The sequence below is a fragment of the Bubalus kerabau genome, chromosome 14, assembly GCF_029407905.1.
Source record: "Bubalus kerabau isolate K-KA32 ecotype Philippines breed swamp buffalo chromosome 14, PCC_UOA_SB_1v2, whole genome shotgun sequence".
Lineage (NCBI taxonomy): Eukaryota > Metazoa > Chordata > Mammalia > Artiodactyla > Bovidae > Bubalus > Bubalus kerabau.
This window is the reverse complement of record NC_073637.1, coordinates 9,270,057-9,286,231: the sequence shown is the minus strand read 5'-3', so window position 1 is coordinate 9,286,231 and position 16,175 is coordinate 9,270,057. Positions and strand designations below refer to the sequence as shown.

The 16,175-nt window shown below is 51.2% G+C and overlaps 1 protein-coding gene across 1 annotated transcript in view; it reads right to left on the bottom strand.

Annotated features, from left to right (window-relative positions):
- Window positions 1-16,175, bottom strand: part of ZFAT (zinc finger and AT-hook domain containing) — a 158,285-nt gene that overhangs the window by 140,066 nt on the left and 2,044 nt on the right. The window contains exon 2 of the mRNA XM_055545717.1: window positions 357-533. Coding sequence (XP_055401692.1) covers window positions 357-533 — 177 coding nt within the window. The remainder of the gene's footprint in view (window positions 1-356; window positions 534-16,175) is intronic.

The window sequence follows — 16,175 nt, the reverse complement described above, 5'->3', positions numbered from 1 at the left end:
GTTGGAAACTTGGATTCCTCTGAGGCCCTACACCTGCCAGACAGAAACAGCATCAAAGCTGTTGTTCTTGTTCCTGTTGTCACTCCAGCGTGCACAACTCTTTTGCGACCCCATGGACTGTAGCCCACCAGGCTCCTCTGTCCATGGCATTGTCCAGGCAAGACTACTGGAGTGGGTTGCCATTTCCTTCTCCAGGGGATCTTCCCGACCCAGGGATCAAACCCTCGTCTCCTGCATTGGCAGGCGGGTTCTTTATCACTAGTCCACCAGGGAAGCCCTCGAAGCAAAGTATTTGAAAGCAAATGAGCAGTATCGCCGTCCACAGGCACCCTCGTCCAGCACCCCAGCCCCCTTACCATCTCCGGGTTTGCCTGGGTTGGTGGGCTCAGGGGTACTCAGAGGCCTGAGGGGAATGATGATTTCATCCGCATTAACCCCTTCCTCTGCGTGCTTCTCAGAAACGTGGGAGAGGAGTTCCGACTGACTTGGTGAGAAAAGGTTACAACATTTACACATGAAGATGGCTGGGTTTTCTGTAAGGAAAAGAAACAAAAACAAAAGCAAAATATGTCATTTCATCTTCACAAAAAACATTGGTTGCATCCAACTGCCAAAGAAAAAATACTGAAGGCTGCTCATCTGAGCGATGGCCAGCCTCCCACAGGCTGCGTCTGGCCAGGCAGCTCACTTCTTGCTTTATGTGGCCCCGGCTGCCAGAAAATTCTTTCTTCAGAATTTCACGAGGCAGTGGGCTGACACGGAGCTGCCACAGTGAGGGTGGTGCCCAGGAGGCACCCGGGTCCCAGAAACCAAGTCCCTCTCTTGCCTTCAAAGAAAGGGCTTCTCCACCAATAAGCAGGCAGGGTAATGACCTATGAGAATTCTTTACCAAATAACACACAAAATGGAAATTTAACAAAGCAGAACATTGCTTCATCAATGAAAGTCTCTCATGAATACCACCAATCGATATTTTATTTTTTCCAAGAAATGCTTCATTCCTAAGGAACCCAAAATGCTTCCAAAACAAGAAGAGATGACAGTGATAGATGTCTTTCCTCATAAGAGGCCATGTCATTTTCACTGAGTGTCTTGCTGACCCCACAATGACCCCTACGATTTAGGCAAAGGGGGGGCTGTCATCCCTATTCCACAGCCAAGGACACTGAGGCTGTGAGAAGAAGCAACCTGCCCAGGTCAAAGCCTGGACTCTGCCGCCTGCTGACATGAACTCTGTTTGGCTGCAGACCGTGAGCTGAGCTGCCTCCAAGTTAAAGCTAAAACGCTTTTCCCTGTAGTCAACCGAGTCTGAAATGAAAATCACTCCAGAGAGGAACATAATCCCCAAACCACATACCAAGTACGTTCCTGGTCATTTCAGCGTCTGTGGAGCAGCAGCCACGGGGTGGCCCCCACGTCAGGCGTCCGGAACTCAGAGATGAACTGGGCGTGGGGTCCTCCACAGACGAGCCACCAGCCCACTGGGGAGACAGACCCGCCCAGAACAACAGCATCGTAGAGTTTTCACTGCAACTATTACCCAAGTAGCCTGGACTTACTCTTGATTCCTGCTATGCTTTCAGGAGAAAAGGGAATTCTGAGACAGGTAACAGAGCAGCACTTTGGGGGACCACAGGGCTCCTGTGAGGGTCCCTTAGCCCCCAGGCACGCCAAGCACTGTCTGGAGACCACACAGATAAGACTACTTGTGTGTCTGCACGTGACCAAGCGATGGCACCGCCTGTAACTAACCTACTGCCCAGGGTCCCCCACAGCCCGAAGGCCTGGGTGGCCCGGGATGCCTCCTGGCCATGGCCATCTGTGTCATTTGGCACACTTCCCAAATGCCCACCGTGGGTCCAGTGCTGGGTCTGGAGTCCCCAGGGTGCTGGCAGAGACAAGCATACCCAACCCAGGACGACTGTCACAGAGGAGAGGCTGCAGCATGGAATGGAGACAGAGGCGGGGAGGCAGCCCACACCTGCGCCGAGGCCAGGGAAGCCGCAGCGTCGGGAGGCCAGCCTGGCACCCCCCCTGCAGGACCCAGGCCCTGAATGCTGACGGAGACACGCCTGCCACCAACCAAGGGGCCAAGAGCCCCGAAGACGCTCGCTCATGACTTCTGAGCAGTGGTCCTTCTTCTTGAGATCTGGCTTTATAATCGTCCAAAATGTAAACAAGGACTCTGCACAGAGATGCTCAACACGGAGGTCATTCAGGATGACAAGTCCCAGAAACCACCTGCATGCTCCACAGCAGGCACGCCAGGACACGTCCCCCAGAGCAGTCCCACAAGCCGCTGAGAACCAAAGGGGGAAGAACCCTGGACGATGCATAAAATGCTCAGGATGAACGTTCACTTCTACAGAGTGGGACGCACCACAGCTCGACAGGTGCGTGACTTTGTTCCTAAGGGAGAGACAGATTTACGGGTGATGGACAGAAGAACAGATGGCCAGGCAGAAAGGATCCTGCCCGCCGGACTCTTTTCTTATAGTCACCTCTGGATTTCCTACAATGAGTCTATGCGTGCATTCCCAGTCATGTCCAGCTGTTTGCGGTCCCCATGGACTACAGCCCACCAGGCTCCTCTGTCCGTGGGATTCTCCAGGCAACAATACTGGAGTGGGTTGCCATCTCCTCCTCCAGGGGATCTTCCCGACCCAGGGACAGAATCGAAGTCTCTTGAATCTCCTGTTTACATGAGTTTAAAAATCAGGAAGGTTGAGAAGCGAGGTGACAGGTATACACAGCATTCAGGTTGTGGCAAGTGATGAGCACTGAATGGCTCAGGCAGGGCAGCCTCCTGTCCAAGGCTGCCTCCTCCAGCCTGCCCGGGGTAGCTGTTCAAGGAACGTCTGAGCCTTCTCAGACTGCTGCAAACAGCAGACACGCTGGGCAGAGGGACGGCAGAGATCCTGGGCTAAAGTGCTAGGAAGGCTTCCCGGAGGAGGCACTGAAAGGATCTCGAAAGCGGACCTGGGAAGGGCCCTTGGGCGCCCAAGGGCACCAGACTGGCTCCAGGACCCGCCCACAACATGACCTCGCGTGCTCCCTGAGCTCTCAGCTACAGTTGCAGGCCTGGGGCTCAGAGAGGCTGGCCTCAGGGGGCACCCGGCTTGACCTAGAAAAGGCGATGGCACCCCACTCCAGCACTCTTGCCTGAAAAATCCATGGATGGAGGAGCCTGGTAGGCTGCAGTCCATGGGGTCGCAAAGAGTCGGACACGACTGAGGGACTCCACTTTCACTTTTCACTTTCATGCATTGGAGAAGGAAATGGCAACCCACTCCAGTGTTCTTGCCTAGAGAATCCCAGGGACAGCGGAGCCTGGTGGGCTGCCGTCTATGAGGTCATACCGAGTTGGACATGACTGAAGCGACTTAGCAGCCGCAGCAGCAGCAGCCCCAAGCTCTACAATGTACCACATGGCCTCCCGGGGTCAGCACTGATGGGAACACGGCTATACAACAGCCAGCGGGACCACACGGCCTCCCGGGTGAGCACTGATGGGAGCACTCGGCCTCCCGGGTCAGCACTGATGGGAGCACGGCTACACAACAGCCGGCCGGACCACACGGCCTCCCGGGTCAGCACTGATGGGACCACACGGCCTCCCGGGTGAGCACTGATGGGACCACTCGGCCTCCCAGGTCAGCACTGATGGGAGTACACGGCCTCCCGGGTCAGCACTGATGGGAGCACTCGGCCTCCCGGGTCAGCACTGATGGGAGCACTCGGTCTCCCGGGTCAGCACTGATGGGAGCACGGCTACACAACAGCCGGCCGGACCACACGGCCCCCAGAGCCGTGCAGGTGGATGAGCTCGTCTCTGCCGTCACGAGTGCCGCCCCATCCTCAGTGTCCGCGCTGGAATGGCATCCGTAACAGAGGCCCCAGGCCTCTGACTCGGAAGGAGGCCGTGCGCCCTGCAGGGACATGCTCGAACCACAGCACAGACAACAAGACGCGGAAACACGGGGAACGGGCACGTCGGGCTGCAGCCCCCAGACATGAAGAACTGTTCATCTACCCAAATAACAACAAAGCTGCTCTTCTCATTTTTTCATAGTAGACGCATAGAGGGAAAAAAAAAAAGATCTTATATCCTGAAATACAAGCATAATTATGTTGTCATCTAGTTCTGATGAAGATGCTATAATTTGGCTGCATTTTTAGGTTCAATTACTGTGCACTCATCCTTATCAAAAGGACTCGGGAGGGGAAATGATGTGTTCAGCACAAGGCAAGTCACAGAAGTCTGGAGCTTGAGCACTCAATTTCTGTGATTTTTTTTTGCCAGTTTGTAACCAGCTACTCTGTACTGTTAAAATGGAAAATCTTAAAATAACCACGTCAAAAAGTCCTCGCTTCTGAACCCTGATTTGCAAACACTCCCAGCCAGGAAAAGCCGGGTCCTGCCTGTGATCTCTGACCCCTACCTGCTCACCCTGCCTGGGGGACCAGAGATAAGTAAGTGAGGGCCTCTGTCCACTCCTCCCAGAGGAAGGCCATGACCTAGATGGGCCTGCAGTCCGGGGAGGGTGGTTGGGACCCTGGGGAGCGCCCCTGGGCGCTGATGGGTCACAGGTGTGGGCTGGCCGGTCCCCCCGCCCCCGCCTTTGCAATCAGGCAGCCCCTTTGGAATCAGGCGGCTGGAGCTGGCTTGCTCCTGAGGAACCCCTCCCCACATCTCGGGCCCCCGAGGAAACCGGCAAAGGAGGTTAGTCCAGCCTTGAGCTGAAGTTTCGGGCTCTGGCCAGCTCCCAGCACATCCAGCCCAGCCCACGGTCAAGGAGAATTTTGCTGTTGTCCTATGTAAGGGCATCTCCTGTAGGGATGGGAAGAGCAGAGCAGGATGCAGGTGTTCCAGGTCTCCCGGCCCTCAGCACCCCCGTTTAAAATCACTGTTATTAATTATTACAGGAGTCACAGGGTGAAGCTGTCGAACAGTCGGATAACACAGAAGCATGTGGGGTAGAGACAACAGCTGACCATCCCCTGGGAAGGAGAGCATCCCGGAGCACAGAGCTTTTGCTGTGAGTCTGGGAGAGAAAGAGGCAGGGGCACCCCACTTACACGCCCCCAAAGTCCCCCCAGGGCTCCCAGCACCCTGAGGCCTCTTCCCTCCCTCCACCCCCCAGTGCTGGGCTCCCCACAGAGGAGTTAGAGGGGACATCGCGTGTCACAGACAGGGACCCCGAGCATAAATTCAAAGGATGTTGTCTAACAGAAGCGGCGTTAGCAGCAGCCCCGTGTCTGAGAGGTCTCTGCATCCTGCAGGGCTGGAGTGAGGCGACTCCCGGGGGGCAGCAGGGCTCAGTCCAGGCCCCTGCCCACCTCCGGGAGGAGATGGGGATCAGCCCCAGGACCCCCCACACCACCCCCCACACCACCTGCCACCGGAGCCCCACCAGACCCAACATCAGCCATCCTCCTCTCAGCCTGGCTGCCACTAGGAACACAGTAGGCGCTCGATAAATGTCAGGTGAGCTGATGACTACAAATAGCCCAAATACTTATTGATGACCATAAGAAGACAAAATGCTCATTACCAGACTATGAGATTTCTCTCTTTAAAAGCTATAGTGTAAAAACAAAGCTCTCTTCCTTCCTCTCCTCGATTAGTATGCCATCCTCTGCTTTTTAACCGTCTTTTACTTGGATTGATCAACTTTAAATAGAGTTCAACAGACTAAGCTAAGATCCTATTAAACTGCCAACCTCATGAAAAAAGTTGGATGGCAGATTCCTTTGGAGTTAGGTTTTGTCTTCCTGTTGTTCACTTGCCCTTAAGTTATTAAACTCTTCCAGGCTGGCAGCATCCCAACAGGAGTGGAAACCCTTTAGTAACACGCAGCCAGACTGCGGTCACACCCAAGGCAGGGAGTAAACCCTCACACCGTGCAGCTTACTGCAATCGAAAATACTTTTTCCCTTTATCTTCAGGAAAGGGGGCCCGGGCTTGATCAAAATACTTTCCTTCCATTTAGTCTGTTTTGCACAACTTTTAACGAGCTGTGGATATGCTTAATATAACATCATCATCACCATCGCACTTTCTGAGAACTCGCTGTAACCAAAATAAAGGAATTCAAAGAGGAAGCAGGAGAAGAGTCGGAAGTTTAAATCAATCACACCCCCACCATGAGCTGGCAGCACGCAAGGCTCAGGCCAGGCGTGTCTAATCTGCACAACACTCCCGTGAAATGGGTTTCATTATCCTATTTCCTCAAATCTAAGACAGCATCTATCCTCAGATGCATGGATACTTTACAATACGACTAAAAGAAGATTAAAATGCTACCAAATAAATTAAGGCATGCCGGAGTCTTATCACATCAACTGTAAGACACCTCCAGATAGTTACAGATGTTAAAATGTGAGTCTTTCAATAGTGAAATGCAGAGACATTCCCAGGTTCTGATGGAGACGCAGCATGGGCTAAGGGCCTGGCAGGCTGGACTCCCAACAACCCCTGCTCTTCCCCTGGAAGGCCCCGTATTCCTACTTGGCACCCCCAACACACACACTTGCCTGGGGGCCCTGCCTCTGGGCTCACCTCCACAGCAGCACTTCAAACTCTGCTTTCAAGGGAAGCGGCAAACCTTCCCTGAGGGCCACACTCCCTGTCACCTCTCACCCTGACGAGCAGGGTGGCTGCCAGCCCACAAGGCACCTCTGTGAGAAAGGAAAAAGGGTGCCATTTCCTAAAGACATTAGCTCCCCCTGTCAGAAAGTGGTCATAACATATTGATTTTGTGAGAACAAGATACTTTACTACCACTTGCAGAAAACTGTCATAGTGAATACACGAATCCACGGCGTGAGATGATGCCCTTAGACAGGCTGCTCTTGTGCAGTGTGCAACCTGCACAGCTGTACACGGCGGCCCTAACGAGCTGGCCACAAAGGTATTACTCTCCCATGTTACAGATGAAGCAGCTGTAACCTGCCCCGGCAGATCAAGTTCAGGCCTATATGTTTTCAAAACTACTCGGTCCACGTATAAGGAACTTAAAAAAATCAGGTAGAAACACAGGTCGGGGCCAGTGGGACCCTGTGAAGGACACAAGAAGCCTTGGGCTCCACCCTATATCCAGCTTCGTGGCTACAGAGACATTTATAACAATTAATCACAACTAAGAAGAGCTACACCAAAAAGGGAACTTAACTCTCTGTGTGTTTATTTTGTGCAATTTACAACAGCAACTCCCTTCAAGAAGCAGTAAGCTGGGAAATGAGAATGCCAGATGCAGGGCCACCAACCCACCAGAACACACATTTAATAAACATGCCTCCACACAGCTTGGCAGCAGGTCTGAAGCAGGGAACAGAGAACCACCACATACAGCGGACCAGCTTTCCTTGGCAAAAAAAAGGTTACCAGCACACAGAGTAAACCCAGGCCTTCAGGCCAGAGTGCACATCATACACGCGCCAGCAGCACCCTCTGGTGACCAGTCTGAGCACTACACCCCCCATTCCTGGGATGAAGCCACTCCCAAGACGAGGCAGACAGACCCTCACGAAAATACAGCGAACATTCCCTGAGTCCTAACTCCACCAGATGCCATCCTTGGTCCACCACTCACTTCATTTTCACATTAACCCAGTGAGGGAGGGGCGGCTCTCCCCACTCCGAGGGGACTCCAAGGTCACCAACAGCAGTGAGCACACAGTGGGCTGAGAAGCCCAGATCTGGCCGTGAACCCGCCCCACAGCCCTGCACCCCGGCACGCGGACCCGGCCTCCTGGGCCTCCATGCCCACACCTGCTGGGCGTCTGCTGGAGCGGCAGGGCACTCCCAGCACGCTGACCGACCCCTCCAAGGCACCGCCGCAAATGAAACAGCAGGAAGGGCACCCACCCGAGTCAGGACCTGGGTCCCCCGCGCCCCGCCTCCACGGTGGCAGGGGAGTCTGCCTAAGTCTGTGAGCCTCTCGAGGCCCCAGTGAGAAGTGGCCTTCGAATGGCTTAGAACGGAACCTGCTCTCCGAGCCTCACCCAGAGACTAATTTACAGACAGATGGACAGAGCTGCCTGGATGGAACTCAGGGTGTGCCAGCAGCCCCAGCCAGCGCCCGCTGCTCCCACGCCCGGAGGAGCCCAAAAGGCACCTGCCCTCCCGCCTGCCACCTCCACCCCCAAGATGCCCGCCCCCCAGCTCTGAGACTCAGTGGGCAGAAGTTCCAATAAATGCATGCCCTCATTTGTGGTATTATTATCATGCAGCTCATGAAATGCTGATGAGCACGCCAACTTCCATAGCCCCACAAAGTTAACATTTCTATTAGATGCAAAGGAGAAAGCCCCTGGGTGTTCCTTTGTTGAAACTGGATTAACGAAATAAAATGAGAAATGCTCAGTATCAGCTATAATTAAGCCTGGGCCAAACAGTGGCATTATAATTTTATGCATACGCATTTCTTCCACGTTGAAACTTGGCATAATTTTTTTTAAGTTATTTTTAAGCACTCTCAAAGTGAGAGCCCTGGGCAATAGAGTCTACTCACATTTACCATAATCACAACTGAAGAGCAGCCCTGGGGCCCTTTCTGTGGGAAAGCACCACAAATAATTTGATGTAAACAGGAACCGCATCCCCATCACCCAATTCTCTAAGTGGCAGCGCTGTGCCCGCCTCAGCAGATGTGGGGGAGGCTCCAAGGAGGTGGGAGCCCCCACGGGGACCCCTGACATCACCACTTCCCTTATGCAAGTCACTGAGGTGGCCCCGGAACTCCCAGGCTGACCACCACATCTCCGGGGTCATTTCCATGGGATAAACAAGATGTGCAAAGTGCTCTCCTGTTTTAGCGTTTCTGTGGGTTCCGCAATGCCCATGGCCGCCGCCACCAGGCCTCTGAGTTTCTGGTCCGGGAGTTTTGTTGTTTTAGTTTATTTGGGTTCCTTTGTGTGTGTGGTGGGAGGGGCACCGTCAGTCTTAACTTGGGAAGGTGATGGGCCGCCTGGCGCCGGCTTCAGCACTGGACCTCAGGATGGAGGCTTCGGGCTCAGACCCCACTGTGGCTACTTCTGCGTGGCTAGAGGGGCCTCTCCCTTGACGAACCCACACGTCCGTGGCTGGAAACCCACGGAGACCACTGCAGCCGCCCTGCTGACCTCATGAGGATGGTGGGGGGCAGGGGTCAATCGCACAGAGGGAATACCGGGCAAAGGGCTACTCCACGTGGCACAGGTGCCCAGAACTGGGATGGGCAGGGGAGACGGGCTTGCACACACAGCCCACCCGGTAGGTGGACGTGGCCCAGCACACACACCGTTCCCCAACGTGCAGATGGCCAGCGTGGGCTCCTGCCCACGGACACTGCCTCTCGTGCAGAAACACACACACGTGCGGCTCTGCGAGGGCTGCCACTTACACCACCAGGGCTCAAGAGGCCCAACGCCCCCGGCCAGGCCAGCGCCATCCACAGAAATAGGACCACTGGTGTGATTTCAAATTTTTCAAGCAGCCGCATTAAAATGAAACAAGGAAAATTAATTCTAATACTATGCTTTGTTACCCCAGTATATCCAAATAGTATTCTTTCCCTTGTAATCCATGAGATTAGAAACGGATGAGAGAGTTCAACATTCTTTTTTTATTGCGGTTGCTGTACTAAATATTCACAATCTGGTGTGTATTTTCCACTTACAAGCATGTGACAGTCTGGACTAGAACACAAATCTAGTCTCACGTTCTCTCCAGGACACCGGCAGCTTTTTCGCTGCAGATTAGAGAAATGTGGTTTGCAGCGCCCACTCCCTGGCAGCCAGTGGGACGGGAGAGGGCCTCCAGCACCCCAAAATCTTTGGGGACCCACAGACTTAGGAAAATGGAGACAAGGAATTAGGAAGCTTAGACCATGTCGACCAGAACTCCTGTCCACGCTGTTAAGAAACAGGCAGTTACGGACGTGGCAGGGGAAGGAGAGGCAGGATGAACTGAGTAAGGAGCACTGACACAAAGACCCCAGCAGGAGTGGAACCACCGGCGGGTGGGAGCTGCTGCAGGGCACAGGAGCTGGACCGGTGCTCTGGGGCGGCCTGGAGCGGCAGCATGGGCAGGTACACTTACGCCCGAGTCCTGCTGCTGCACAGCAGAAACCAGCAACATTGTAAAGCAACCAGCCTCCAGTGAAAAAAAAACAAAGAGGCTGAGGACGGGGACCTTTTCATTTATTATCATCTAGAAGCTGGCTGTCTGCTCTGAGCTCCTGAGGTCATAATCAAAGGAGATAAAATTACAGCCCGACAGGAACTGTGGGAAACACACAAATTCAATGGCAAATTTGAAATACCTGCTCTACTTATCATGAAAGCCTGTGATTGATCTCAGTTAAAAAGCATTTTGAACTCAACAATTAATTCCAGAAGAAAGAACTGCCCTCTAATACTCAGATGTGTCTAAAGTCTGTTCAAATTCCAGAGCAGACCTTTAAATTTAAGCAAGAACCACAAGGAAATGAATTTTCCAAACCCCACCAGCCACCCAGCTCCAGGCCACCAGAATCATCTGGTCCCTCCTTCCTGGTAACTAACACAGGAAGTAAGCATCAGGTGTACTCTCCACATCCCTGGGTTATTCAGTTTTATACTGGGGAAAAAGAAATTTTCAACTTAGTCACACAATTCAACATTTAATGAATGCCTAAGATGTACCGCATACTATGTATGCTAAGCACATTTTCAAATGAGTAAGATACAAACTCCAGAAACATAAGTAAATAATTCTATTTTGTTCATGAAAACAATTTAAAGTGACTGTGGTTTTGTTTGTGGCCCAAATTCATAGACTCCTGCTTTAGAAGAGGTAGAGTCCAGTCTTCCCGCCAGTGCCCTACACTCCCCTTATTAGTTGAGCAGCTACCTCACTGTCTCCTGTCCCATCACTTCACGGCAAAAAGATGGAGACACAATGGAAACAGTGACAGGCTTTATTTTCTTGGGCTCCAAAATCACTGCATGTGGTGGCTGCAGCCATGAAATTAAAAGACACTTGCTCCTCAGAAGAAAAGCAATGACCAAAAAGCATATTTAAAAGCAGAGACATTACTTTGCCAACAAAGGTCCATCTAGTCAAAGCCATGGTTTTTCCAGTAGTCATGTACGATTGTGAGAGCTGGACAATAAAGAAAGCTGAGCACCAAAGAACTGATGCCTTCAAACTGTGGTGCTGGAGAAGACTCTTGAGAGTCCCTTGGACAGCAAGAAGATCCAACCAGTCTATCCTAAAGGAAATCAACCCTGAATATTCATTGGAAGGACTGATGCCAAAGCTGAAGCTCCAATATTGTGGCCACCTGATGGGAAGAACTGACTCATTGGAAAAGACCCTGATGCTGGGAAAGACTGAGGGCAGGAGGAGAAGGGGACGATAGAGGATGAGATGGTTGGATGGCATCACTGACTCAATGGACATGAGTTCGAGTAAACTCCAGGAGTTGGTGAAGGATCGGGAAGCCTGGCGTGCTGCAGTCCATGGGGTCACAAAGAGTCGGACACGACTGAGTGACTGAACAACTACAACCACTCTGTATACAAGGCAGGGAACTTTAGAAGGTCAGGCAGCCCATCCTTCTCCCTGATCCGGCTCCAGCTAGTGCAGCCTCGGGGTGACCCTGGCAAGACCAGTCCCTCCCTCTGCATCTGATCAGGCTACCCAGTGGCCCCTGGGTCTCCTCCCCTGTAGGCCCAGCACCCCAGTCCCTCAGTCGTGCCTGACATCCGCATTGGCATCTGCCACCTGGGTAGACAAAGGTGTCTCCTGAGCTCCTGCAGCAGGGCCTTTCCCACACATGACCCCTAGGCGGCGACAGAGGGCAAAGGAGAACTTGGGCTGTGAGCTAGTTCTGAGCTGCCTGAAATTCTGAAGATGATCACACTAAGTGAGGTAAGTCAGACAGAAAAAGACAAATATCATATGATAGCGATGCGGGGGGGGCGGGGGGGGGGAAATACACATGAACTCATTTACAAAACAGACTTACAGACTAGAGAACCGCCTTATGGTTACTAAAGGGAAAGGTCAGGGAAAAGGGAATACATTGGGAGTTTGGGATTGACATGTACACACCACTATGTTTAAAACAGATAACCAAACAAGGACCTACTGTATAGCACAGGGAACTCTGCTCAGTATTCTGTAATAACCTAAGTGGAAAAAGAATTTAAAAGAGAATAGATACATGTCCAACTAAATCACTTTGCTGTATACCTAAAACTAACACAACATTGTAAATCAACTATAGTCCAATATAAAAAAATTTTTCAATCATAAAAAAATTCTGCAAAGTGGAGAGGGCTGCTTTCTGATCACCAAACTTTAAAAAAAAAAAAAAAAAAATCCAGAACCTAGGTTTAGCTTTAACCTCAGTTTCTCAGAGAGACTTTTCTGAAACCCCCTTCAATACAAATTAGGTCTCCATTACTTTCTCTTGCCCACTCCCTCACCACCCTCCACTTTGAAGCAATTTCCCCAATTTGTAATCATGTATTTGGTGGTGTGTTTGTTTAACCTCTGTCTCCTCTAAAAGATTATAAACTCCAAAACCATCAATATCACTTAATTCAAAATCAGTTAAAAGCTTAAAGAGAAAAAAAAAAGCCTAAAGAGATCAATGAGGCTAACAAACATATTTATTTGTAAACAGAAATGCTGCATTTCCTTTGTCAGAAGGACTAGAACATTTCCAGAATGTTCACCTTAGAACCCCTGAGAAGATCGTTAACCAAGGCTCAGCTCCTGCTTCCTAGAGAAACATCCAAGATCCAGGGCTGGGGGAGAAGGGGCGGCTCAGAGTGGGCCAGCCACCAGCCAACCCAGACCCCCAAACGCGCAACTTCGCTGGTCCTCTGACTCCTGCCCAGTGACGGGAAGTGTGGCCATGTGACCCTCCTAGAAATGATGGACCCTGGCCGTGTGTGCGAGCCTGACTCCTGCCCAGTGAGGGGAAGTGTGGCCGTGTGGCCCTCCTGGAAATGATGGGCCCTAGCCATGTGTGTGAGCCTGACTCCTGCCCAGTGAGGGGAAGTGTGGCCGTGTGGCCCTCCTGGAAATTATGGACCCTGGCCGTGTGTACGGAGCCTGTGAAGTTTCATGTCCCCGCGCTGGTTCGGTTCATCACTGCTCTTTCCCCTAAAAACAAACACAGACGAAGACTGGCTGGTCTCTACGTTAAAGCCCGATCAGCCCAGTTCCAAGGGGCTTTCCTCTGCCTCACGTCTCTAAACCTGCCCCAACCTCCATTCCCACGGCCGCCGCTGCACCACGACAGTGCCTGACACCGGGTCTCGCTCCTGCCTGCATTTCTGCCCCTCCGAAGAACGCCCTCCTGTTTATTCTTTATAAGCTCAAAAATGACTAGAAAACTACAGTAATTCAGACAGTGCGATGCGGATGGAGGATGGAGGATCAATGGAATAGACCTAAGAACTCAGAAATGGACCCACATATTTTTTCAACAAAAGGACCAAGGTTGACTAAGTGGCTGGGCTAGGGGGAGCTGCTCCCCACCCCTCAAACCCTCAATTCTTGGGGCTTAGTTCCATCATGACGTCTGGCACCATCTCCCAAAGGATCCGTCTTCCACTGCTGGGACTGCATGAGACTCTCAAGAGGAGTCGGTGAGTCACATCTGACTCTGCATTCTCGCTTCCCAGCACAAAGTTTCACACAAATATCTGGGTGAACCAGGGAAGCTGCTTAGAAGAAAGAAGGGAGAGAAGGAGAGAGGGAGGGAGGGTGGACCCTACAGGGCAAGGCAGTGGTGGCCCCTGAAGAAGAGTCCTGCTGGCAGAGATGGGAAGAAAACATTCAACAGAAGAAGGAAGCCAGCCAGGGCCCTACAGGGAGTCCTGGGGCTGACTTACCAAGGCTTCCAAGTTGCCAGGACATCCAAGACCCCCATTTTCCAGAATGCTACTCCCAAAACCCCCTGCTCCTTGGCTCCAGGTGCCATAACTGATCTGGTCCCCTCAACCCCCTACACCCCAACAAGACCAGCAGCTGCCTCTGAAGCTGGTGCCCACCGTTCCATCCTGCCTTGGTCCTGACCCAGCGGGGGCACAAAGGTGCCGGATTCCAGAGTTAAGCAATTTGCAGCTCCATTTGTTACATGATTTAGAAGCAGAAAAGTCTGTAACCCCATTTTTTTTTTCTATTAATATGCCAAGCATGATCTGCTTGTGAAAGTCACTCAGTCGTGTCCAACTCTTTGTGACCCAGTCCACGGAATTCTCCAGATCAGGATACTGGAGTGGGTAGCCTTTCCCTTCTCCAGGGGATCTTCCCATCCCAGGGATCAAACCCAGGTCTCGCGCACTACAGGCGGATTCTTTACCAGCTGAGCCACAATGGAAGCCCAAGAATACTGGAGTGAGTAGCCTATCCGTTCTCCAGCGGATCTTGCCAACCCAGGAATCAAACAGGGGTCTCCTGCATTGCAGGTGGATTCTTTACCAACTGAGCTATCGGGGAAGCTGCTATAATCTGCTTATAAGCTGTGCTCCCAGCAGAGGCCCAGGTCGGAGCTCTGGTCAGGGAACTAGATCTCACATGCCACAACTAAGAGCCCACGTGCCACAGGGAAGGTCGAAAATCGTGCATGCCACAACTAAGACCCAACACAGTCAAACAAAGGAAAATAAATTTTTTTAAGGTGACTCCACTTAAAAAAAAAAAGACTGTAACTTCAAACCTGTAGTAAGTTTTTAATATGACTATTTGCTTCACTCTCAGATTTTTTTTTATTAAAAAAAAAATCAGTCAACATCTGTCACACTTTTCCAACCACAAATGTTTTCAAGAAACAAGCAGGTGACAAAGCATTAGGCTGCAGGGCAGACAGACTGGGTCTGGGTGAAAGGAACAGGACCACCTGCCTCCAGGGCACCAGCCCAGGGCATCTCCTGCAGACATAACTCAGGTCCCAAGAGTTACAGGACTCCCCTCAGGTCAGAAATCTGGTGAGAGCAGATCCCAGGCCCCTCCAGGCCGTTCCTGCCCTTAAAGTTGACACCTGCCCTTGAGAAATTGCCAAGACAGTGAAAGTTTAACAGGATAAACAGTTGAGAACAAAAAGAAAACTTAACTCCAGGCTAAATCCCTTCTACATAATTAAATCGGCTCCTCTCGCTGGAGAGGTTTGCAGAAGCAGCCTGCATGAAACTGTCTATAAAAGGAAATGCAATTATGGGAGAGTCTTTTTAATATATCTAATTCCTGACTGCCCTTGCCTTAGGCAGACACTTAATTCTACTGAAGGATAGCTGTCTTTGACAAGTTGTTGGGTAAATTGTAAGGTAACACAGCAATCACTGTTCTACAAGGTAAATGAACCAAGGGAGCAGTGTGGTAGCAGGCAGATCTCCAGTTCAAGGCGGTGACCATCACCGCGGGCTCACCACCTAGAAGCTGCACCTTAGAGGCCAAACGCAACTCCACCTTATCACTTATTGTACTGACTCTCCTGCCGTAACCCAACAGCCAAGCAAAACAGGAGACTCTCTTCAGGAATTAGAGATGGCAAGTTAACAGCAATATATTCTAAAACATGATCTGTGTCACTTATAGCTGAAAATTCAAGGCAACTACAACAATGTCCAGGATTGTTTTTAGAAACTGTTAGGTAAACTCCAGAAGAGAAGTGGGCAGTGCATGCCATGTATCTATACTTGGGAGAAGGGAAGCACCAAAGACAGTTCAGTAGGGAAGATCAAGTCTGACTCCACATCTGATCTGTTTCTTCTACTTTAACCTTTGTATTCTATTGTTTTTGCTACCAGTCAAGAAACCCTTGCCTACAGCCTGAAATATACAGAACGGCCCCTTCTCAAGGCTCTGACCTTTAAAGTACAATACTTTTCCATTCATACAGATAAAAACTTGCAGAACAGAGAATAATGTTTCTCTTGGAGGTTTATAGGAACATTGTAACCAGACCTAGGAGCACAGGTACAAGAACTAAGGATTCAGACACCAAGAAGTTTGTACCAACCAACCACTCCCCCTCTCCCCTTTTATTATAAAAGAAGCCTGAATTCGAACTCAGGTACAACTGTGCTTTGGGACACTGGTCCATCATCTTCTCCAGCTGCTGGCTTTCCAAATAAACTCACTGTTCCTTGCCCCAGCGATTCATCTCTCGATTTATTGACCCATCGTGTAG